The sequence below is a fragment of the Bufo gargarizans genome, chromosome 8 (assembly GCF_014858855.1).
Source record: "Bufo gargarizans isolate SCDJY-AF-19 chromosome 8, ASM1485885v1, whole genome shotgun sequence".
Lineage (NCBI taxonomy): Eukaryota > Metazoa > Chordata > Amphibia > Anura > Bufonidae > Bufo > Bufo gargarizans.
In genome coordinates, this window is record NC_058087.1 from 78,680,072 (window position 1) to 78,705,256 (window position 25,185).

General features: G+C 43.4%; 1 protein-coding gene across 2 annotated transcripts; it reads left to right on the forward strand.

The window, feature by feature from the left end:
* Positions 1-20,773: 20,773 nt before the first annotated feature.
* Positions 20,774-24,929, forward strand: CTLA4 (cytotoxic T-lymphocyte associated protein 4). Of its 2 annotated transcripts, XM_044304419.1 has the most exons (5): positions 20,774-21,009; positions 21,486-21,836; positions 22,615-22,742; positions 23,126-23,227; positions 24,890-24,929. In XM_044304419.1, exons 1-4 carry the CDS (start codon positions 20,937-20,939, stop codon positions 23,213-23,215), a joined length of 642 nt encoding a protein of 213 aa, XP_044160354.1. In that variant the 5' UTR covers positions 20,774-20,936; the 3' UTR covers positions 23,216-23,227; positions 24,890-24,929. The 2 variants fall into 2 exon arrangements, with proteins under 2 accessions (XP_044160354.1, XP_044160353.1); XM_044304418.1 differs by lacking the exon at positions 24,890-24,929 and having other exon boundaries at positions 23,126-24,150.
* The last annotated feature ends 256 nt before the right edge of the window (positions 24,930-25,185 follow it).

Here is a 25,185-nt window from a genome sequence, read left to right on the forward strand (position 1 = left end):
GGCAAAAGCTACTGCTGAAAGACACCGCCTGCTGGCTTGCATGGGCTTATCCCTGTAGCCGGCCGCTCCCCTCCCGGCCTATGGGTAGGGTCCACTCCTCCTTCTCTGGTGCTGGCAGAAACTGACCCATAAAACCCTTTAGGGCCCATAGCCCCAGACCAGAATGTCGCAGGAAGATGGTTCCAGGCCCAATTGATCCCCCTGGATTACCGCTATAACTAAAGTCCAAGCATGGTACCGTTGTTTGGTTTTTGTGGAGAGATATGTATATCTCCACTCCAGGGCATCCTAGCATCAAGCCAGGACCACGGAGATGTTTGGCTTTGCCCCATGATCGCAAAAAGATAACCAAATTATGCCTGGGATGGACGGACGATTCATAATTCCTTATGAAATATAGGTGCTATCATGTCTGGGAGGTATCATTGATCCTGGGCAAAGGCTGAGACCTCATGCTTGCGGTTTTCCTGCAGGATTAGCTTGCCTCCAACCTGGCTGGTTGAGCTGTGACTTTATCCACCTGGGGCCTCCTTGAAGCATGGACCCCGGGGCTTCCTCCCTTGATAGCTAACAGAAGATGGCTGGGGGGTGAGAACATATTTTGCATGTACACCGACTGTGTACATGCCAAAAGGTGAATCAAATGACAATCAGGGCTGCCAAAAAATTATAATCCATATTCCTTACCCCTGCCCAAAAAAACAACTGATTGAGGCAGGGGTGTTATATACCAATAATATACTATCTATATAGTGCATTTAGGTAGTGCAGCATTAGTTTGTGGTTTTGCTGCGTTACCACATCTACACAGAGTGACAAACACTATTGGAACCAATAACTTTTACTGGTGTGTTTTACCAGTTGCCCCCCCAAAAAAACGAATTGAGGCATGGGTGTTATATACCAATAATATACTTTCTATATAGTGCATTTAGGTAGTGCAGCATTTGTCGCGGTTTTGCTGCGTTACCGCATCTACACAGAGTGACAAACACTATTGGAACTAATAATTTCTACTAGTGTGATTTACCCCACAAAAAACTGATTGAAGCAGGGGTGTTATATACTAATTATATCCTTTCTATATAGTGCATTTGGGTAGTGCAGCATTTGTTTGCGGTTTAGCTGCGTTACCTCAGCTACACAGAGTGACAAACGCCATTGGAACAAATAATTTCTACTAGTGTGATATACCAGTTGCCCCCTAAAACAATTGATTGAAGCAGGGGTGTTATTTACGCTAAAATCATTTGCAGTCATTTCTTGTGAAAGAGCATATGGCGGTATTTCAGTAATGCACAAAACATTTAAACGCACTGCATGGTTGTATTCATTTCTGGTGAAAGAGTATAGGGGCTTATTTCATTAAAAAAAAAATAATACATACGCACCGCTGGTGAAAGCGTATAGTGTCCTATTTTAGTCCAACAAGAAAAATACATTTTTAGGTCACTTCTGCAGTTATTTCTGTTGAAAGCAAATAGTGGCCTATTTGAGTCCAACAAGAAATATATATTCTCAGGTCACTTCTGCAGTTATTTCTGGTGAAAGCCTATAGGGGCGTATTTTAGTACTACAAGAAAAATATATTCTCAGTTCACTGTTGCAGTTATGTCTGGTAAAGCCTTTACTGGCATATAGCAGTAGAAAAATAAATATACATTTGCCATTTGCTGCTGCACTTATATCTTGAAAAACATTTATTGACATATATCAGTAGAAAAATTAAAATATATTCAGCTTTCACTGTTGCAGTTATATGAAGCAAAGCCTTTCGTGGCCTATTTCTGTACAAAAATCAAGATATATTCAGCGTTCAGCGCTTTAGTTATTTGTGGGAAAGTCCTTTTTGCGGTATGGACTGAATTACGTTGTGTTCAAATTTTGTATTTACGTTTCACACACTGCACACTTACGTTATGAAGTCCATAAGAGCGGCGCACCAATACAGGTAAATACACTATGCACTAACACTTCACAAAAATGCTAAATAATTCACACCAGCCCGCATATATCTACGGTATTGTTTACTGGACACTATGGGGACTTTTCTGCAGCACAGAAACTGCACGAGGTCCGCGTCTCGCTCTTCCAGCACGGACCTACTTCCTCCGCTACATCCCGTATACTTCAGAAAAAAACTTTTATTCAGCGTTAAGCGCTGCACTGATATGCTCTTAAATCTCTTTTGAAATATTTGGGTGGCAAAAAATCTTGTATTCAGCGTTAAGCGCTGCACTGATATGCTCTAAAATCTCTTTTGAAATATTTTGGTGGAAAAAAAACCTGTATTCAGCGTTAAGCGCTGCACTGATATGCGCTACAATCTCTTTAAATATTTGGGTGGCAAAAAATCTTGTATTCAGCGTTAAGCGCTGCACTGGTATGCGCTAAAATCTCCTTTTAAATATTTGTGTAACTGTCGCGTACACACACACACACACACACACACACAGGGGGGAGGAAAGTGTCCACTGCGCTCCACCCTCACCCCTGGCCCTGCCTACTTGCCTCGCAAGTCCTAATGACAAGGGACAACTCCTAGCTTGGAAAAAGTGCTGGGAGGACAGACCAGACAAACAACAGAACGTGAACGGACCGATTCAATACCAGGAGAGCAACGAAGTACAAATGGAGCAAGCAGAGAATAGTCAGGAGAAACCGCGGTCATAAATACCAGGAGTGTCGTGAAGTACCAAAGGAGTCAGCAGAGGATCGTCAGGAGGAAGCCGGGGTCAGAATACCAGGAGAGCAGCAAAATAAACAAGGAGCAGTCAGAGGATCATCAGGAAGCAAGCAGAAGGTAGGTACGCCAGGAAATGCAAAATCACAGAAGGAACCTAAATAACAGGCAACCTGTGGCCAGCAGGCTGCCTGTTTAAATACTGAGTAACAGGGGTCATGTGACATAGCCAGCGTTACATGACTCACCCTGCTGTAAATGGCTGAGCACTGAGTGCCCAGCTCGGTGCTCAGGCTTCATCTGGTTGCTGGGGGAACCGAGGACTCCGGCCGCGCTGTGGAGACGTGCGGGCCCGGGTCCGTACTGCCCCCCCATCACCTAGGAGACGAGGACGCTACACGCGTCCTCGCTCCTGTACAGAGTAGTAGTGCCGTTGGAGCTGCAGAGAATCAGCGCATCGCGGCGCCCCGTGACAATTTGCGTGGCAAAAAAATCTGGTATTCAGCGTTAAGTGCTGCACTGATATGCGCTAAAATCTCTTTTGAAATATTTTCGTGGAAAAAAAACTTGTATTTAGTGTTAAGTGCTGCACTGATATGCACTAAAATCTCTTTTGAAATATTTGGGTGGAAAGAAATCTTGTATTCAGCGTTAAGCGCTGCACTGATATGCGCTAAAATCTCTTTTGAAATATTTGGGTTGCAAAAAATCTTGTATTCAGTTTCAAGCGCTGCACTGATATGCGCTAAAATCTCTTTTTAAATATTTGGGTGGGGGAAAAAAATGGTATTTAGCATTCAGGGCTGCACTTATATGCGCTAAAATATTTTGTGAATTATTTTGGTGGAAATAAAAATTTCCACCTCCTCCACTAACTTCCTAATCTCTTCATTAACATCAGACACACTAATTTTATAGCCCCCCCTCCCCCAGCTATATATCTAAGTGGTTCCTGCACCACCAAGGAGCGAATAAAGGTAAATGATACTGCCTCCTTGTTAAAGGGAACTACAGCATGATACGACAATACATTTGATATGACATTTAGCAAGAGTTTAAGTGCCCACATATAGCACATAGTGGGACACTGCATCAAGATGAATCAGCCATGATTCAACACACCAATGCCTGATGCATCAGACTAGATCATCCATGGTGCCACACCAACATTTTGACAAAAGAGACAGTTTTCTTCTGGCTAGATGCTTCAGCTACTATTCTGATGCTGTTACCCTCCTGATGCCAAACATCTGATGTCAAGTGCTCCTTCTTTCACCCACCATCTTCAGCGAGTACTAGTATTGCCACCCACCTCCACACTGTCACCTTGCCACTCTGTGGCCTACTACTGATGCTGCCATGCCCACACTATGTCACCTTGCCACTCTGTGGCCTCCTGGTGCTGCCATGTCTACACTATGTAACCTGGCCACTCGCTGGCCTCCACATACTGCTGCCAACTACATACAGTACTCTGTGATTGTGCCACTCGGTGGCCTCCTCATACTGCTGCCACTTCCACACTGTCATTGTGCCACTCTGTGGCCTTCTGATGCTGCCGCCACCTCCAAGCTTTGTCATTGGGCCACTGTGTGGTCTCCTCATACTGCTTCTACCTCACCATTCTGTCATAGGGACACTCTGTGAACTTCTCATGCTGTTCACACCATCCCCACTTCATGACTGGGCCACTATTTTGGCTTTCGGCCTGGCTGACATCATCATTTATTTGACCTTTCTTCTGATCTGTCAGAAGGAAGGAAAAATGAGACGCACAACAGATCCTGTCCATGTAGCAGCTGTAAGGCCTATATGGTCACATCAGAATTGGCTTATGATTTGGTAGACAAAAGCAGGAGTGGGTACAAAACACAGAAGACATGCAAATATTCCATTCACGTGTCATCTCTGTTTTGGATCCACTCTTGTTGCTATTGGCATTAGAAATACTGAGCAAATGCTGACAGAGTGAAAGACGTATGCTCCAAAGACAGGATCCGTTTTTTGTAGGTTATTGTTCTTACAGATCAGAGGAAGGGCAATTTAATCAGTGACATCAACACAAACTTACTGCTGACATCCTCTCCACTCTGTCAGGGGGCTCTACTTGTATAAAGTAAGTGTGTAATAGAACAGGTTCTGTAGACATCTATGTGGAATCAGCTGACAAGGGTGTAAAAGGAGTGCACTTCTTCTTGACACTAACATCGACCTATAAGGCAGAGTTCATACTTGAGTTATTAGGCCAGGTTTGGCAAATTTTAGTATACTTTCTTATAATTTTAATCAGGTTTTGGTTAAATCAAAATAATGTTAAAACATTTAATAAATGTAATAATATAAATTAAATGTTGCGTAAGACAGGAGAGAATCGGCCAGTCTTCTGTTTATTCAACGACGTGGTGTTGCAATGGAGAAAGCATAAAAAAAAAAAAAAAATTACTCTCCACCTGGAGGTGAATCCTGTCAAGATTGACGCAAGTGCGGTATTGACTGCTCATCCAGCAAGATACTTCTGGGGGAACCTGCCTATATGGAAAAATTGGACAGGCTGATGTACCCCAGAAATGGAGGTAATGCTGGAGAAGGACCAGTGGCGTATAGAAAGTGACAGGGGGGTGATGAGTTGGACTAGGTATCTAGGGGGTAGAGGCTAGTGGTTGTGTAAGGGGGATTAATATATCTGTGACGTTATGACCGTATTAACACATGAACAAAAAATTTGTAGGGTACTGGCTCGGGGTTGAATACTATGTCGAGGCCATGAGGTGGCAAAAAATTATCGTTGTCTGTATAAAGCTTGTGGCATAAGAAAAATGGGGGAAGGGAAGAAGGGACCAGGAGTGCCGTGCATGAGAAAGGTGAGGGAGGTTAAGATATCTAACTGAGATGACCGGGCGGTGCAATGCTTGGGTGGCTAGAGGTTGATTTAGAAAGCCTCATTTAAGCCATGAGGATTCAGGCTGTGGCTCTTGCCACTAATACTACAACCAGGCATGGTTGTGTCTGATAATGGCTGTGACTTGGTGGTGGCTTTGGAGCTCGGCAAACTCACACACATACCATGCCTAGCCCACATGTTCAACCTAGTGGTTCAGCGGTTTCTCAAAACCTACCCCAATTTGACTGAGATACTAGTGAAGGTGCGCCACGTGTGTGCCCATTTCCGCAAGTCATTGACAGCTTCAGTCGGTCTGGCAACGCTGTAGCAGTGCTTGCAATTGCCAGCTCACTGACTGTTGTGCGATGTGAGCACGCGCTGGAACTCCACGGTCCACATGTTGGCCAGGCTTTGTGAGCAGCAGAGGGCAGTAGTGGAATACCAGCTGCAACATGGTTTTCGCCATGGTTGTAGCGGGTTGTCACCCACTACAATGAGAACTTTTCATCTCTCATTCCTGTGGTGAAGTGGACTAGAAAAATAGTGCAATATCAAAAGGTCCTTGTGGAAAAATTGCTCCAAAGATTTCCAGTTGACCACGCTGGCTTCAAAGTACATAGTTCCTTGGCTAATCAAGGAGGGGAGACGAGGGGAACACACAGCAGTTCCAACATAGGAAGGGCAACACTCTCCAAAGCCTGGTTCAGTTTTATGACACCCTGCCAGCACCCTCAACCTGATGCGTGGCCTAGTGTCACAAGGAGGGAGGTAAAGGAGTACATAGCAGACCGTGTCAGTGTCCTCAGTGATCCCTCTGTGCCTTACAACTATTGGGTGTCCAAGCTAGACACGTGGCACGAACTAGCGCTCTATGCCTTGGAGTCTTTATCACCTACTGACTCCAATTAGGATAATGGAATCAACACCTTTGACCCAATGCTGGGTATAATTACCAGATGTGGATTCAGTTACATATTTATTCCCAGAATTCTTGTACGGTCACTCAGAATTGAGAAAGCTCGTTAGAAGTGAAACGTTTTCAAGAAATTTACAGTACGTCCAGTTGCCTTGATTTATTCTTTACAGATATATGCCTTGGAGGTGCTGGCCTGCCCCACCGCCAGCGGTTTGTCAGAGCGTGTATTTAGTGCTGCTGGGGGCATAATAACTGATAAGCGCATCTGCCTGTCAACTGAAAATGCTGACCGGTTGACTCTTATAAAAATGAACAAGGCCTGGATTGCCCCTGACTTCTCTACTCCACCAGAGGAAAACGGCTGAACATAAAGGCACTCTAAATGTGGCTTTTATGGTGTATTGCATACACTGTATTTCCATGCACCCCTTCCACCACTAAAAAGGGTATATGGTTCAATCTCCCTTTTCTCGACCTCCTCGTCCTCCTCCATCATATCAACATGCTAAATAGGTTGCCCTCACTCCTAATGTTTTAGAGGGTCAGATTAGTAGCGGGCCCTTACCCATAATGTTTTTGAGGGTCACCAGCAGACCCTCACCCCTAAATTTTTATATGGTCCGCTCGGCAGCAGGCCCTCGCTCACAACGTTTTTTAGATGGTCAGCTCGGCAGCAGGCCCTCACCCCTAATGTTTTAGATGGTCAGCTCAGCAGCAGACCCTCACCTCTAATGTTTTAGATGGTCAGATCAGCAGATGGCCCTCGCCCCTAATGTTTTAGAGGGTCACCAGCAGGCCATCAATCATAATTTTTCAAGGGTGTGTATGATGCCCTCCTTTATGTGTAATAAAGGGTGTTTTGGAGTGCCGATTCCTTGCAATTTTTGGCAGCCCTTTCCCTTAGTGCATAGGCTTTATGAGTGCCAATACCTGAACAATTGTACCACAATATGAATGAGGCCCTCCTTTATGTGATATAAAGATTGTATTGGAGTGCCTCTTCCTTGTAATTATTGGCAGCAATTGCACTTTATATACAGTGGGATGCGAAAGTTTGGGCAACCTTGTTAATCGTCATGATTTTCCTGTATAAATCGTTTGTTGTTACGATAAAAAATGTCAGTTAAATATATCATATAGGAGACACACACAGTGACATTTGAGAAGTGAAATGAAGTTTATTGGATTTACATAAAGTGTGCTATAATTGTTTAAACAAAATTAGGCAGGTGCATAAATTTGGGCACCGCAAAAAAGAAATAAAATCAATATTTAGTAGATCCTCCTTTTGCAGAAATTACAGCCTCTAAACGCTTCCTGTAGCTTCCAATGAGAGTCTGGATTCTGGTTGAAGGTATTTTGGACCATTCCTCTTTACAAAACAGCTTAAGTTCATTCAGGTTTGATGGCTTCCGAGCATGGACAGCTCTCTTTAAGTCACACCACAGATTTTCAATTATATTCAGGTCTGGGGACTGAGATGGCCGTTCCAGAATGTTGTACTTGTTCCTCTGCATAAATGCCTTAGTGGATTTTGAGCAGCGTTTAGGGTCGTTGTCTTGTTGAAAGATCCAGCCTCGACGCAGCTTCAGCTTTGTCACTGATTCCTAGAAATTGGTCTCCAGAATCTGCTGGTACTGAGTGGAATCCATGCGTCCCTCAACTTTGACAAGATTCACAGTCCCTGCACTGGCCACACAGCCCCACAGCATGATGGAACCACCACCATATTTTAATGTAGGTAGCAGGTGTTTTTCTTGGAATGCTGTGTTCTTTTTCCTCCATGCATAACGCCCCTTGTTATAGCCAAATAACTCAATTTTAGTTTCATCAGTCCACAGCACTTTATTCCAAAATGAAGCTGGCTTGTCCAAATGTGCTTTAGCCCACCTCAAGCGGCACTTTTTGTGCTGTGGGCGGAGAAAAGGCTTCCTCTGCATTACTCTCGCATACAGCATCTCCTTGTGTAAAGTGTGCCGAATGATTGAACGATGCACAGTGACTCCATCTGCAGCAAGATAATGTTGTAGGTCTTTGGTGCTGGTCTGTGAGTTGACTCTGACTGTTCTCACCATTCGTCGCTTCTGTCTATCCGAGATTATTCTTGGTCTGCCACTTTGAGCCTTAACTTGAACTGAGCCTGTGGTCTTCCATTTCCTCAATATGTTCCTAACTGTGGAAACAGACAGCTGAAATCTCTGAGACAGCTTTCTGTATCCTTCCCCTAAACCATGATGGTGAACAATCTTTGTCTTCAGGTCATTTGAGAGTTGTTTTGAGACCCCCATGTTGCTACTCTTCAGAGAAAATTAAAAGAGGAGGGAAATTTACAATTGACCCCCTTAAATACTCTTTCTCATAAGTGGATTCACCTCTGTATGTAGGTCAGGGGTCACTGAGCTTACCAAGCCAATTTGAGTTCCAATAATTAGTTCTAAAGGTTTTGGAATCAATAAAATGACAACAGTGCCCAAATTTATGCACCTGCCTAATTTTGTTTAAACAATTATAGCACACTTTCTGTAAATCCAATAAACTTCATGTCACTTCTCAAATATCACTGTGTGTGTCTCCTATATGATATATTTAACTCACATTTTTTTATCGCAACAATCAACGATTTATACAGGAAAATCATGACGATTAACAAGGTTGCCCAAACTTTCGCATCCTACTTTACAAGTAAATATACAGGAAAGAATGTTTCCTACCAATTTTTCCTCTAAAATCGATTTTATCTTAGGTTTGGTGTGTATTATTGTCAGTCTGTGAAAGTGTCGTTCTACTCGGACAACATCGTTCCCAGCAGCGACCTGGGAGTCCAAGATGCATCCAGACATCCTCCCCACTCCGTTGTTCCCGAACAATTTCAGTGGTGTTTCCATCAATTTCTGACCTTTTATTATGAACCAGACACCTTTACCTCTTCAGAGAAGGGGGTGACTGGTTTAGTTTGGGTTCTTCCATTGACTTTCATTGTGCTCGGTTGCTCCGTAGAGCACCGAGCACAATGATCACCCAAGCACTTTGGTGCTCGACCAACACTTGTTGTCTCACTTCAGCAAATGGCTTTTATCATGTAGACAAAGTTAATACAAGGCACCTATTAATATATTATGGTCGTTCATATTACTTAATTTTCTGGCTATATAAATTTTTCCATCACATTATACACTGCTCATTTCTATTGTTATGACTAGAGATGTCCTGAACTATTCGCCGGCAAACAGCTCTCAGCGAACATCGCTTGTTCGCGTTCGCCGCGGCGGGCGAACATATGCGATGTTCGGTCGGCCCCCTATATGTCATCATTGAGCAAACTTTGACCCTGTACCTCGCAGTCAGCAGACACATTCCAGCCAATCAGCAGCATACCCTCCCTCCCAGACCCTCACACCTCCTAGCAAAAAGCAAGGATAGCATCCATCTTAGATTAATTCGGAAGCTGCAGTGTTCGAAATTAATTCGGAAGCTGCAGTGTTCGATAGCTAGGCCAGTGTATTCAGTGTCCACTCCAGTCCTCAAAGACTCATCTGATCTGCTGTAAGGACAGCGTCCTGACAGCACCCCAAAAAGCTCTTTTTAGGGCTAGTACAAAAGTCTGCTTTTTTTCTTCTTCTCTGTAATCTAATTGCAGTTGCCTGCCAGCGTGTGTGCCCACTACTGCCAGTGCCCAGTGCCACCACCCATATCTGGTGTCACAGTAGCTTGCATTTAAAGAAAATATATAACATTTTCACTGTAATGTAATTGCAGTTGCTTGCAAGCCTGTTTGTCAGGTCTACAGCGTGTACTGTGCCCACTACTGCCAGTGCCTAGTTGCACCACTCATATCTGGTGCCACAGTAGCTTGCACGCATAGTACAACTAATTGAAAAAAAAATTACAGGCAGAGGCAGGCCACTCCGCAGGGGCCGTCATGGTCGCGGTGATGTGATTTCCTTTGGCCCTATAATAATGCCCAGTGTTCAGAGGCCACGTACCCTGAACTCGAAAAGTTCTGAGGACATGGTTGACTGGCTAACACAGGACACCCAATCTTCTACAGCTTCCACTCTGAATTTTGACGCACCATCCTCCTCCAGCTCAGCTTCAGGCACCTCTCAAGTTACCACTCGCCCGCCTGCCGCCACCACCAACACTAGCACCACAGCTGCTTTACTTGGTTTACTTGATCTGTCAGAGGAGTTATTTACACTTCAGTTGGAAGAAATGAGTGATGCGCAACCATTATTGCCAGAGGATGTAGATAACAGGGATATGTCTCAGTCAGGCAGCATTAAACACATGGACGTACGGTGTGATGATGATGATGTTGTACCCGCTGCTGCTTCCTTTGCTGAGTTTTCAGATACAAGTGAAGCGGTTGATGATGATGATGTGTCCATGGATGTCACGTGGGTGCCCGCTCGAAGAGAAGAAGAACAGGGGGAAAGTTCAGATGGGGAGACAGACCGGAGGAGGAGGAGACGAGTTGGAAGCAGGGGGAGGTCATCGCAAGCAGCTAGTGGCACAGTCAGACAGAATGTATCGGCACCCAGGGTCAGCCGGACAGCACGCCAATCAACGCATGCTGTTGCCACCACCAGAATGCCGTCATTGCAAAGCTCAGCAGTGTGGCGTTTTTTTTGTGTGTCTGCCTCTGATAGCAGCGATGCCATTTGCAACCTGTGCCAAAAGAAACGTGGGAAGTCCAACACCCACCTAGTTACAACTGCTTTGCGAAGGCACATGATCTCACATCACAAACACCTATAGGATCAACACATGATGACGAGTACAAGCAGCACACAAACTCAAAGCCACCATCCTCCTCCTGGTCCAGCATCTTCAGCCACGTCAACCACTGCTGTCCTCCTTGCCCCCTCTCAACCACCCGCCACTCCGCCTCTCAGCTTCAGCAGTTCCTGCTCATCTGCCCACAGTCTGGTGTCTGTCAAGGAAATGTTTGAGCGTAAGAAGCCAATGTCACCCCCTTGCCCGACGTCTGACAGCTGGCTTGTCGGAATTCTTAGCCCTCCAGCTTTTACCATATAAGCTGAATTTTTTTCTCACAAAAGGCAATACCCAACCTGTACTCTATTGTGGAAAAGGAAGTCATGGTATGTCTGGCACACAGTGTTGGGGCAAGGGTCCATCTGACCACTGATACCTGGTCTGCAAAGCACGGTCAGGGCAGGTATATAACGTACACTGTGCATTGGGTAAACCTGCTGACGGCTGCCAAGCATGGAATGCGTGGCTCTGCAGAGGAGTTGGTGAAACCGCCATGACTTGCAGGCAGGCGAGGTAAGTGGATTTTTTTTAATCTGCTTTGAGGCTGGGGGCTGCATCCAATGAGGCTGGGGGGTTGATCTGAGGCATGGGGGTCTGATCTGAGGTCTGATTTAGGGTCTTATTAACATTGGGGGTATGATTGGTGCTGTCAGCTAAGGTCTGCTGTCTTATGAAAAATATTTTTTTCCTATTGTCCTCCTTTAAAACCTAGGTATGCTTTATGAGCCGAAACGTCTTATAGGGCGAAAAATACGGTAATATTTAAGTATCTAATTGTCTCAATTCATGGAGAACCACTTTAAATTTAGACTAAACGGTTTAAGGCTGGGGCTACATGTTGATCTTATGACCAAAGATCGTTGTGTAGCAGTGCAGCCATTAAATTGAAAGGGGTCGCAGTATGACTCCCAAGTTCCGTGACTGCGACCTCAGAATTGCAAAAAAATTAAATAAAACACTGCTCAATGTGTTGTGATTCTGGGTCAGGACACGCAACTTGCAAGTCGTGCTGAGACCCGATTCAGATTATGGCTGCACTGATACCTTTGATCATGTGTCTAGGCCAAGATCGCCATGTAGGCTGAGCCTAAAACTGCAACAGATTTATCAAAGTTGCTGATGCAGATGCTAGAATGCTAGTCTAAGTTTGCACCTCCAATTATGTGGAGAAGCTGAGCAGATTGATTTATAGTAGTATAAGAAAGGATTAAGCAAAACTTTTAATTCGTTTAGTAAAAGCTCTGTTCTTTCTGTGCTCAATAACCAAGTGGGTGGTCTTATCTGTGATTGACAGCCTTCCCTGTGTAAGTGTTTCTACAAGTTAGCTGACAATCACTGAGCAGAGAAAGAGCAGAGATTCAAGTTTTGATGACTCATTTCCCACACAGCTATATACTCCTCTGCTCCTCCTACTCCATCCTCTTCGCTAACCTCCTCGGCTAAGTCCTCTTCTGCTGCTGCATCTTGCTCCACATCAACTGCACCCCCCCAGCTCCCCAGGGGCTATTCCACATCCTGGATATGAAAGTGTCATGCCGTCTTGGGGTTGACTTGCCTGAAAGCAGAGAGTCACACCAGACCAGTACTCCGCTCCGCCCTGAATGCACAGGTGGATCAGTAGCTGACTCCTCACCAACTGAAGATCGGCAAAGTGGTGTGTGACAACGGAAGCAATTTGTTGGCGGCATTGAATTTGGGCAAGTTGACACATGTGCCGTGCATGGCACATGTGTTGAATCTGATCGTACAACGCTTTGTGCATAAGTACCCAGGCTTACAGGACGTCCTCAAGCAGGCCAGGAAGGTGTGTGGCCATTTCAGGCGTTCCTACACGGCCATGGCGCACTTTTCAGATATTCAGCGGCGAAACAACATGCAGGTGAGGCGCTTGATTTGCGACAGCCCGACACGTTGGAGTTCAACACTCCTAATGTTCGACCGCCTGCTCCAACAAGAGAAAGCCATCAACGAGTATTTGTATGACTGGGGTGCTAGGACAGCCTCTGCGGAGCTGGGTATTTTTTTGCAACGTTACTGGACGCTCATGTGCAATGCCTGTAGGCTCATGCGTCCTTTTGAGGAGGTGACAAACCTAGTCAGTCGCACCGAAGGCAACATCAGTGACATCATCCCATTTGTTTTCTTCCTGGAGCGTGCCCTGCGAAGAGTGCTGGATCAGGCCGTAGATGACCATGAAGAGGAAGAGTTGTGGTCACCATCACCACCAGAAACAGCCTTATCAGCGTCGCTTGCTGGACCTGCGGCAACGCAGAGAGAGGAGTCTGAAGAAGAGGAGTCAGAGGAGGAAGGTAGCTTTGAGGAGGTGAAAGACCAACCACAGCAGGCGTCCAGGGTGCTTGTTTTCAGCTTTCGGGGACCATTGGTGTTGTATGTGGCTGGGTGGAGAAAGAGACCTTCAATGACGTCACTGAGGACAAGGAACGGGACATGGTTAGCTTGTGCAAATGGGGAGTTTGCGGTTGTGCAAACAAACTGTTTGAAGTTGTTTGCGGTGCGTTAAACGGGGAGTTTGGACTGTCATAGTTTGGTCTGTCACTGTGAAGTGGGCGTAACCCTTACACTACCTGATCGATACAACATCATACCTGATGTTTTAAAGCACGTTATTCCAAACAATTTAGGAATGTTAGGTGATTTATACCCTTTATGGATTAAAACCATGGGAAGTTTGCCATGGATCCCCCTCCGGCATGCCACAACGGAAAATTTTATGCTCCCGACATCTCTAGTTATGACCACCCTGAAATCCAGAATCCACTACAGAAAAAACTGCTTCACTATGAGCACTCCCACAGTCTCATCCACTAGAGAGGCAGGCGCTTTTTCCTATAGTGCACAAACACAGCCACCACTGCTGGATTTTAAGGTGGTCATAACCATGGAAACAAGCAGTATATAATGTGATGGAAAAACTAATCTGGCCAGCAAAGGATGCAATATGGATAATCACAATACATTAGTAAGTGTCCTGTATTAATTTTCTCTACATTATAAATGCCTTTTGATGAAGTGAGACAACCCCTTTAACAACCTCCGGACCGCCTAACGCAGATTCGCGTTCCGGAGGTAGCAGCGCTGCGCAGAGTCACGCATATACGCGTCATCTCGCGAGACGTGAGATAACGCGATTTGCCGGCCCACGCATGCGCATCGCGGGCCGGCAAAAGTTAAAGGGGGGTCACGTCAGCAACCTGCCAGCCAATAATCGTTGCTGGCAGGTTGCTGATTTTTAAAAAATCCAATGAGAAGCCAGATAACACATCATATTAGTAAATATGATGTGTTATATGGCTTCCCTGCTCCTCTGCTGGTCCTTTTCGTCGGATCACCCCCTGCACCCCAATTAACCCTTTGATCACCCCTTTGATCGTGAAAAAAGTGATCAGTGCAAACTGTCACTTTTTTTTTCACTGGTATTGACTGTTAGGTTTTAGGGATAGTTTAGGCCCCTTGGTTAGGTAGCTTAGGGATCAGTTAGCGCCCAGCCCACCGCACCGCAGTGACTTATTCGCTGATTAGCGTATCGCTAATCAGCTTTTGTACTTTTATAGTATCTGGAAGTGATCAAAACTGATCACAGTCAGATCTATAATAGTATTAGTGTCATCTTAGCTCACCCTCCACCCAAAAACGCAGTGTTTGCCCGATCAGGCTTGATCGGTCGCCCACACGCGCGTTCGCCCACGCCCGCCCCGCCGCAGTGACAAAAAATATTTTTGATATTTTTTATCAACCGCAGCGGCCTCTGGTACTTCGCTAGCCTCCCATTTGTAAGACAGGCTTGCTTTTTTTCTTGGGTAGTCTCAGGGAATGCCCCTAAATTTAGTTGCCCAAATGTCAAATGGGATATTCTTCTGAAGAGGCCTACAGGCTTCTGACCCAGTCGGATGATGAATGGGAACCCTCATCTGATGAATCTAGCGGGTCAGAATATGAACCTGTAGAAAGCAGTGGCTCTCTGACCCAAAGTTCGGACGAGGAGGTTGAGGTCCCTGATAGCACCAGGCGTACCCGGCCCTGTGTCGCTAGACCACAGGTTGTGCAGGATCCGCTTCAAGGGCAGCAGAGTGGGGCTGGCGCTGTCAGATTACGTGGTGAGGCATACACCAGCAGCGCAGCCCTCCCTGGACCTAGTACCAGCACTGCTGTAGAACATGGTGAAGTGGCGAGCACCAGAAGGGCAGTTGAAGCTGGTACGGTGGCACGTGCAGTAGTTACCCCGTCGCAGCCACCGCACAGACAGGCCCGTAGAGCACCTAGAATCCCAGAGGTGCTGGCAAACCCTGATTGGCAGTCCCCAACTTCAGCCGCACCTGTAGTTCCCCCTTTCACCACCCAGTCTGGAGTTTGGGTTGAGACAGCTCAGATCGGTTCGGCCCTGGGATTTTTTGAGCTGTTCTTGACTGCGGAGCTCTTGGACTTAGTTGTGGCAGAAACAAATCGGTATGCCACTCAATTTATATCCGCCAACCCGGGAAGCTATTATGCCCAGCCTTTCCGGTGGAAACCAGTCCAAGTTTCCGAAATTAAAATTTTTCTGGGCCTTCTCCTCAACACGGGTCTAACCAAAAAGCATGAATTGCAGTCATATTGGTCCACGAACCCAATTCATCACATGCCCATGTTCTTTGCTGCTATGTCCAGGGCACGATTTGAGGCCATCCTGCGTTTCCTGCACTTTAGTGACAATAGCACCTCTTGTCCCAGAGGCCACCCAGCTTTTGACCGGCTCCACAAAATTCGGCCCCTCATAGACCACTTCAACCAGAAACTTGCAGATTTGTATACCCCTGAGCAAAACATCTGCGTAGACGAGTCCCTTATACATTTTACCAGGCGCCTTGGCTTCAAACAATACATCCCAAGCAAGCGCGCCCGGTATGGGGTCAAATTGTATAAGCTCTGTGAAAGGGCCACAGGCTATACCCACAAATTTCGTGTCTACGAGGGAAAAGATCAGACCCTGGAGCCGGTCGGTTGCCCTGACTACCTGGGGAGCAGTGGGAAGACAGTCTGGGACTTGGTGTCACCCTTATTCGGCAAGGGGTACCATCTTTATGTGGACAATTTCTACAAGTGTGGCCCTCTTTAGGCATTTGTTTCTAGAACAGATTGGCGCCTGTGGCACCGCACGAACTAGTCGCAAGGGGGGAGAGGGCTGCCTTGTGTAACGAAGAACTGCTCGCGGTGAATTGGAGAGACAAGCGTGACGTTTACATGCTCTCCTCCATTCACGCAGACACGACAATACAAATTGAGCGAGCAACCCGTGTCATTGAAAAGCCCCTTTGTGTCCACGACTATAATGCGCTCATGGGAGGGGTGGACTTCAATGACCAGATGTTGTCTCCGTATTTAGTTTCCCGACGCACCAGACGCTGGTATAAGAAGGTGTCTGTATATTTGATTCAAATGGCTCTGTATAATAGTTTTGTTCTCTACAGTAAGGCTGGGAGAACAGGAACCTTCCTCAAATTTCAGGAAGAGATCATCTGTATCCAGGAGGTTCCGTGGCCCCATCCACCAGTGTAGTTAGCCGTCTACACGAATGAATATTTCCCCAATGTCGTTCCTGGTACCTCAACCCAACTGTCACCCCGAAAAAGATGTTGTGTCTGTAGCAGGAGTGGAATAAGGTGTGACACCCGCTATTTCTGTCCTGACTGTCCTGACCACCCTGCCCTATGCTTTGGAGAGTGTTTCCGGAAGTACCACACACAGGTACACCTAGCATAGGGATCACATCTCACCAGGACAGGCACACAGGGGTATTAGGGCCCATTCACATACAGCTGCTGCAAACCTCTCCTTTCACCTGGGATAAAGTGCATAATGTACTTCGCCACATCTTTGGGCGATTTGAAGGAGAGGTTTGTCCTATAAAGGTAAAAAACAAAAAACTAAAAAAAAATCACCAGTACGCAAAAAGGTTAATGTTCAGTTCAAAAAGTTAAAGTTTATATGTTCTGTTCAAAAGTTAATAAAATTGTTGCGTTGCGGCCTGGTTTTTTCTTTTTTTTTTACCTTCCAGGTGGACCAACCGATCGACTAGCTGCAGCACTGATGTGCATTCTGACAGAAGCATTGCACTGCTGTCAGATTACACACAAGTCGGTGTATGCGGCGCTGCAAGACGAGATTTCTCCTCTGCAGTAAAAGATACGTTTGCCGAGGCATATGAGCTGAAGAGGTGGCGGTGTTCCTATGCTTTGGCAAACACTTTGTATATAAAAAAAAAAATCCCGGCAATGATTTATTCATCCACATCGATTGATGTGAATGGAGAAATCTGGTTTGCCAGGGCATACGAGCTAAGTGGGTATGGATGTTGGGCGGAGCTCCAGGAAGTCCTGGCAGACGCCTTTCCTCTCCTTTTTTTTTGGGGGGGAGAGATTTTTTCATCCACATTGATCAATGCGAATGAAGAAATCTGTGCCGTACATTTTTTTCTTTCAGCCCAGTGGCTGAACGGAAAAAATAATCTCATTACCTGTATGCTCAATATAAGGAGAATAGCAGAAACTCCTAATGCTGGCCATACATGTAATGATTGCGGAGACCCTCAAATGCCAGGGCAGTACAAACACCCCACAAATGACCCCATTTTGGAAAGAAGACACCCCAAGGTATTCGCTGAGGGGCATACTGAGTCCATGAAAGATGAAAGATTGAAATTTTTGTCCCAAGTTAGCGGAAAGTGAGACTTTGTGAGAAAAAATAAAATAAAAAATTTCCGCTAACTTATGCCAACAAAAAAAAAATTCTATAAACTCGCCAGGCCCCTCATTGAATACCTTGGGTTGTCTTCTTTCCAAAGTGGGGTCACATGTGGGGTATTTATACTGCCCTGGCTTTTTAGGGGCCCTAAAGCGTGAGAAGAAGTCTGGGATCCAAATGTCTAAAAATGCCCTCCTAAAAGGAATTTGGGCCGCTTTGTGCATCTAGGCTGCAAAAAAGTGTCACACATGTGGTATCGCCGTACTCAGGAGAAGTTCGGGAATGTGTTTTGGGGTGTCATTTTACATATACCCATTCTGGGTGAGATAAATATCTTGGTCAAATGCCAACTTTGTATAAAAAAATGGGAAAAGTTGTCTTTTGCCAAGATATTTCTCTCACCCAGCATGGGTATATGTAAAATGACACCCCAAAACACATTCCCCAACTTCTCCTGAGTATGGCGATACCAGATGTGTGACACTTTTTTGCAGCCTAGGTGGGCAAAGGGGCACACATTCCAAAGTGCACCTTTCGGATTTCACCGGTCATTTTTTACAGATTTTGATTGCAAACTTCTTCTCACAAATCTTGGCCCCTAGAATGCCAGGGCAGTATAACTACCCCACAAGTGACCCCATTTTGGAAAGAAGACACCCGAAGGTATTTTGTGATGGGCATAGTGAGTTCATGGAAGTTTTTATTTATTGTCACAAGTTAGTGGAATATGAGACTTTGTAAGAAAAAAAATAAAACTCATCATTTTCCGCTAACTTGTGACAAAAAATAAAAAATTCTAGGAACTCGCCATGCCCCTCACGGAATACCTTGGGGTGTCTTCTTTCCAAAATGGGGTCACTTGTGGCGTAGTTATACTGCCCTGGCATTCTAGGGACCCTAATGTGTGGTAAGTAGTTTGCAATCAAAATGTGTAAAAAATGGCCTGTGAAATCCAAAAGGTGCTCTCTGGAATGTGTGCTCCTTTGCCCACCTTGGCTGCAAAAAAGTGTCACACATCTGGTATCGCCGTACTCAGGAGAAGTTGGGGAATGTGTTTTGGGGTGTCATTTTACATATACCCATGCTGGGTAAGAGAAATATCTTGGCAAAAGACAACTTTTCCAATTTTTTTATACAAAGTTGGCATTTGACCAAGATATTTATCTCACCCAGCATGGGTATATGTAAAATGACACCCCAAAACACATTCCCCAACTTCTCCTGAGTACGGCGATACCAGATGTGTGACACTTTTTTGCAGCCTAGGTGGGCAAAGGGGCACACATTCCAAAGTGCACCTTTCGAATTTCACCGGTCATTTTTTACAGATTTTGATTGCAAACTTCTTCTCACACATCTGGGCCCCTAGAATGCCAGGGCAGTATAACTACCCCACAAGTGACCCCAATTTGGAAAGAAGACACCCCAAGGTATTTTGTGATGGGCATATTGAGTTCATGGAAGTTTTTTTTTTTTTCACAAGTTAGTGGAATATGAGACTTTGTAAGAAAAAAAAAATCATAATTTTCCGCTAACTTGTGACAAAAAATAAAAAGTTCTATGAACTCACTATGCCCATCAGAAAATACCTTAGGGTGTCTACTTTCTGAAATGGGGTCATTTGTGGGGGGTTTCTACTGTCTGGGCATTGTAGAACCTCAGGAAACATGACAGGTGCTCAGAAAGTCAGAGCTGCTTCAAAAAGCGGAAATTCAAATTTTTGTACCATAGTTTGTAAATGCTATAACTTTTACCCAAACCTTTTTTTTTTACCCAAACATGTTTATTTTTTTTATCAAAGACATGTAGAACAATAAATTTAGCGAAAAAATTATATATGGATGTAGTTTTTTTTGCAAAATTTTACAACTGAAAGTGAAAAATGTCATTTTTTTGCAAAAAAATTGTTAAATTTCGATTAATAACAAAAAAGTAAAAATGTCAGCAGCAATGAAATACCACCAAATGAAAGCTCTATTAGTGAGAAGAAAAGGAGGTAAAATTCATTTGGGTGGTAAGTTGAATGACCGAGCAATAAACGGTGAAAGTAGTGTAGTGCAGAAGTGTAAAAAGTGGCCTGGTCATTAAGGGGGTTTCAGCTAGCGTGGTTGAAGTGGTAATATCCTTTTTCTCAGCAATGTGGGCACATAGGAAGTGGAACATGGGACCAACACATATGCTTTCATCTGCCAAGTGCACATATAACTGGTCAGCTGATCTGACAGGTCTGCTGACAGATATCCTCAGGCTAGCTCATTAAAGGCTAGGTCATCAGTATTAAAATCTCAGAAAACCCTTTAAAAGCAGCATACGTGGCATAAAATATACAGCACATTGCGTGGCATTGGAAATCATGGAGCTCCCCATAGCAAATGGAGAGTTACAAAGATTAAACTGTACAGGACTGGATCTGAGAAAATATTTAATTATAACTGCTTACAGATAACAACTAACATTGTTCTAATCCCTGATAATTCCTCTCGGTATTTAACATAACAGGTAAGAGGCAATTGTTGCCACAAAGAATGTGAACTTTAGAGATGGCATACTTTTATATATTAAAATAAGTTCCTAGAATAAAATAAGCAAAAGACAATTTATCTGAAATTATCTTTATTTTCCATTCTGATGGCATGTTTTTGGTCACACAGAATTTTACGGCTGTGGTTCTCATTATACGTAACAGTTCCAACCTACAACTTCCTTTCTTGTAAACCCAAAACATTACACAATGAGCAGGTTTCTGATTTTGAGGTTATATATGCAGATGTGTGTAACCTTACCCTTCATTTCAAATTCACAATACTCTCACAGATTTCCTGACCTTATTTAAGTCATTTATCCGGACATCTTTGAAAGATTCATGAAATAAATAGGCTCCACTCAATATACAGTGATAATATATAAAACTTTTGTTTTATTTAGAAGCAAATATATCTGCAATGTACAACTGGACCATAATGCTTTTGGAAGCATGCATTGCCTTCATCTGTTTCTGCACCAGGATGTCAGAAGGTAGGTGGAATTAGGAAGTGAAGTTTTTTATGGCATGGGAGTATTTGCTATCCTAAGTGATATTTGCTGCAATCATCTATAATCTACTGCCTTTTTAATGAGACATCAACACTTTTATATTGTTAAAGATATGCTTATTAAAAGCAAAGATGTACATTTTAATTACATGACAATATTTTTCCCAATCAGCCAAAAAAATATCATTCTTTGCATAATGTCAATAATTTACTTTTTTGTTTTCTATTCTTGCTTGCAGCATTTAAAAATTATAGTTTTTGTTGTCATCACTTCTTAAAAAATTTGAATTTTTTGAATTTTAGAACAAGCCTAATCCAACATTATTGATTCCTCTAGCAGTCATTTTCAATTTGGAACTTTAAACATGATATATTCTACTGTCTACATATATATATATATTAGAGAGCACATATTTCAGCCCATATGTGATTGGATTGTTCTATTTCTTGCCGTGACAGGAACCTATGTAACTCAGCCAGCTGTGATAGTTGCTAGCAGGCATGGAGAGGCCACACTGACATGTAACTATAGCGGTTTTGGAGAAATGGAAGAGATACGTTTCAGCCTCCTAAAGAAAACAGACAAACATGCATTGGAGATTTGCGTTTTTTCTTTTAACACTATGTATGAACCAGCTGCTATTGGAGACAGCATCACATGTCTAGGCATACCCAGTACACACAATGTAACCTTTAACATCTCAGGCCTACAAGAAAAGGATACAGGGCTGTACATTTGTAAGATGGAAGTCATGTATCCCCCTCCTTATCGGGCTACTGAAGGGAATGCCACCTTTGTTTACATCAGTGGTAAGTGCTTTTTCTTCTGCTTTCCCTAAAGTGGTTAACCAAGATGTGCTATGATCCTGTGCAGCTGCCACTTCCGGGATCACGTACGGTATATTGGGCACATGATCCCACCTTGGGATTACAATCTGCATGGCAAGCGTGAGTTTGATTCAAGTGAGAGAGAGCACTAGTGAGAGATTCAAACATGCTCTGCAGGTTCTTCTAACCCCAGGCTTGAATCATGTGTCCAATGTACACATAGCATATATTGCATGTGATCCTGGAAGTGGCAGCCACATGGGATCGCAGCGCATCTTGGATTACCCCCTTTAAGGCCCATTTACATGGGCATATGATGGGGTCAATTGTTGGGAAAGAATATTTATTCTTGTAGTTTGTCCTTCTAAATGTGTCGGAGATAAAAAAAAAAAACGCTCATTTGTTCGGTGATCTAATTATCTATTAGGCATAAAAATCAGGCACATGCCAGTAAAAAACAAAACAAAAGAACTGTATGAAAGCTAGCAATCGAAGTAAAATGGTTCATTCCCATACAACAGGGATAATTGCTGCGTGTAAAGGAAGCTAAAAAGCTGGAAATGATCAGGAATGAACTTTCATATGAATTCTCGTTCCTTCATTGCCCAGTGATATCGGCCCGTGTACAACAGGCCCTTAGGCCTTAAATGCTAGATGCAAAAGAAAATGTTATCAATAATTATCTCCTTTAAACATAGTCCATCAAATGTCATCTTTATTTGGTCAATGGATGTTACATAATTGCAGTTTTATTTGATAGATTTGACATACCAATGTGCACAATCCATGGAGCCAGGAGAATCCGACATGTACAACTGGGTGTTACTCACAGTCTTTGTGGTTTTGTTGTTGTATAGTTTCATTGTCACAAGCATCCTTCTCTGTAAGGTAAGTAGGACCCTTCACATAAGAAATAGTTCAGCACAAGAAGTAAATCATTTAGTTGACTACAAAATGTATTTGAAGCATTGATAGTTTTTAAGTTGTAAACTGCTTACCAACTATGTATGGTTACCGTCGAAGAACATGATAGTAACCCTCAGCACCATCAATAAAAATACCTATATACATAGTTCTGGGCTTCTCCACCACCCAGAATAAATGACGAGTCATAGGACTCAGAATAAACCTGCCTATAAAATACCCTCTCCACTCCATATGAAGAACATGTGCTTTGAAGATAATGTTTTAGTCATATACAATGACCTTTCTCAAGCCTATATATTGATGCCCTTTTAGCAAACATGTTTATTTTCCTTTCTATTTTACAGAAAAGAAAAAGAAGATGGGATAGTGGACATTTTGAGCAAATGCTTCAATCTCATTACAAGAGTTATCATCCTTATTATGTTCAATTCTGAATTTTAAAGCAGGTTGGAAACCTTGGTTTTACTGTGTGAAACAACATCAATTTTAGCAGTATCTAGATATATTATGTTCTTATGTGGAACAATTGCTATATTATAGATCATTTTGGGCATCTTGTTGTAAGGTAGATTTTTGCCTAAATCCACCTAAAAACCATGTTGGATATTTTTGGGTGTTGATCATCAGAAAAAAAAGCACTTATAGCACAGACAGACACATGGGTGTCTGTGTAAATATGTCACAGGGATCATAATTAATATGGCCACTTAAATAGCAAGATACTTGAAAAGTACTTACCAGTTACAGCAGTTTGAATTCATCACAGCTACTCACTTTTATACCTGGGACTTTTCAGTAAAAATCTAATATAAACTTTTCTAATTATCTTAATGAAAAACATAACAATGCTTTGCTTAACATAACATGAATATCCTATAGATAGGCAGAAATTTCTGTATTTGTGTTTGATTATATGGATTTTTTTATAGTGGTCGGATGGCAGCTTTGTATTTCAGGGATAGTCTCTGATTTTAATGGATGACAATAGCCACAGCTTTTCTGGCAATATCAGCTGTTTGCAGTCTGTGAGGCATTCAGCTGAAAATTCCAGTTCCTACTCCCAGCATCCCAGCATTCTCATTAAAGGAGGACCTCTTTAAAGGGAACCTGTCACACTGAACATGCAGTGCAATCTACAGGCAGCATGTTTAAGAGCAGGAGAGGCTGAGCAAATTGATATATAGTTTTGTGGGGAAATTCAGATTCAGAATAACTTGTAATTTTTTTCCAATATCTTGGGCTTAAAGGGTATCTGTAGCCAGTAAAATTCATGACCTATCTTCAGGATAAGTCATCAATATCTTTGTACGGTACTTATAGTAGGAGACAGCACACCAGTGGATTTATTTGATTACTTCTTTTAATTTTAATTTTAATTAATTTCAGTTATTTTCAACAACCGTGGTAACAAATATGTATTAGTACAGAATATATATCAGTGCAACGTTTCGGGCCCTTTTAGTTGGTGTCCCTTTTTAAGCTGATCCGATGCTCAGCCATGTGCACATCAGGCTAACACATGGCCGAGCATCGGATCAGATTGAAAAAGGGCACCAACTAAAAGGGCCTGAAACCTTGCACTGATGTATATTCTGTACTAATACATATTTGTTACCACTGATGTTGAAAATAACTGAAATGAATTAAATAAAAGAAGCCATCAAATAAATCCACAGGCGTTCTGTCTCCTACTACAAACCGGATTTCAAAAAAGTTGGGACACTATACAAATCGTGAATAAAAACTGAATGCAATGATGTGGAGGTGCCAACTTCTAATATTTTATTCAGAATAGAACATAAATCACGGAACAATAGTTTAAACTGAGAAAATTTACCATTTTAAGGGAAAAATATGTTGTATCAGAATTTCATGGTGTCAACAAATCCCCAAAAAGTTGGGACAAGGCCATTTTCACCACTGTGCGGCATCTCCCCTTCTTCTTACAACACTCAACAGACGTCTGGGGACCAAGGAGACCAGTTTCTCAAATTTAGAAATAGGAATGCTCTCCCATTCTTGTCTAATACACGCCTCTAACTGTTCAATCGTCTTGGGCCTTCTTTGTTGCACCTTCCTCTTTATGATGCGCCAAATGTTCTCTATAGGTGAAAGATCTGGACTGCAGACTGGCCATTTCAGTACCTGGATCCTTCTCCTACGCAGCCATGATGTTGTGATTGATGCAGAATGTGGTCTGGCATTATCTTGTTGAAAAACTGCAGGGTCTTTCCTGAAAGAGATGACTTCTGGATGGGAGCATATGTTGTTCTAGAACCTGAATATATTTTTCTGCATTGATGGTGCTTTTCCAGACATGCAAGCTGCCCATGCCACACGCACTCATGCAACCCCATACCATCAGAGATGCAGGCTTCTGAACTGAGCGTTGATAACAACTTGG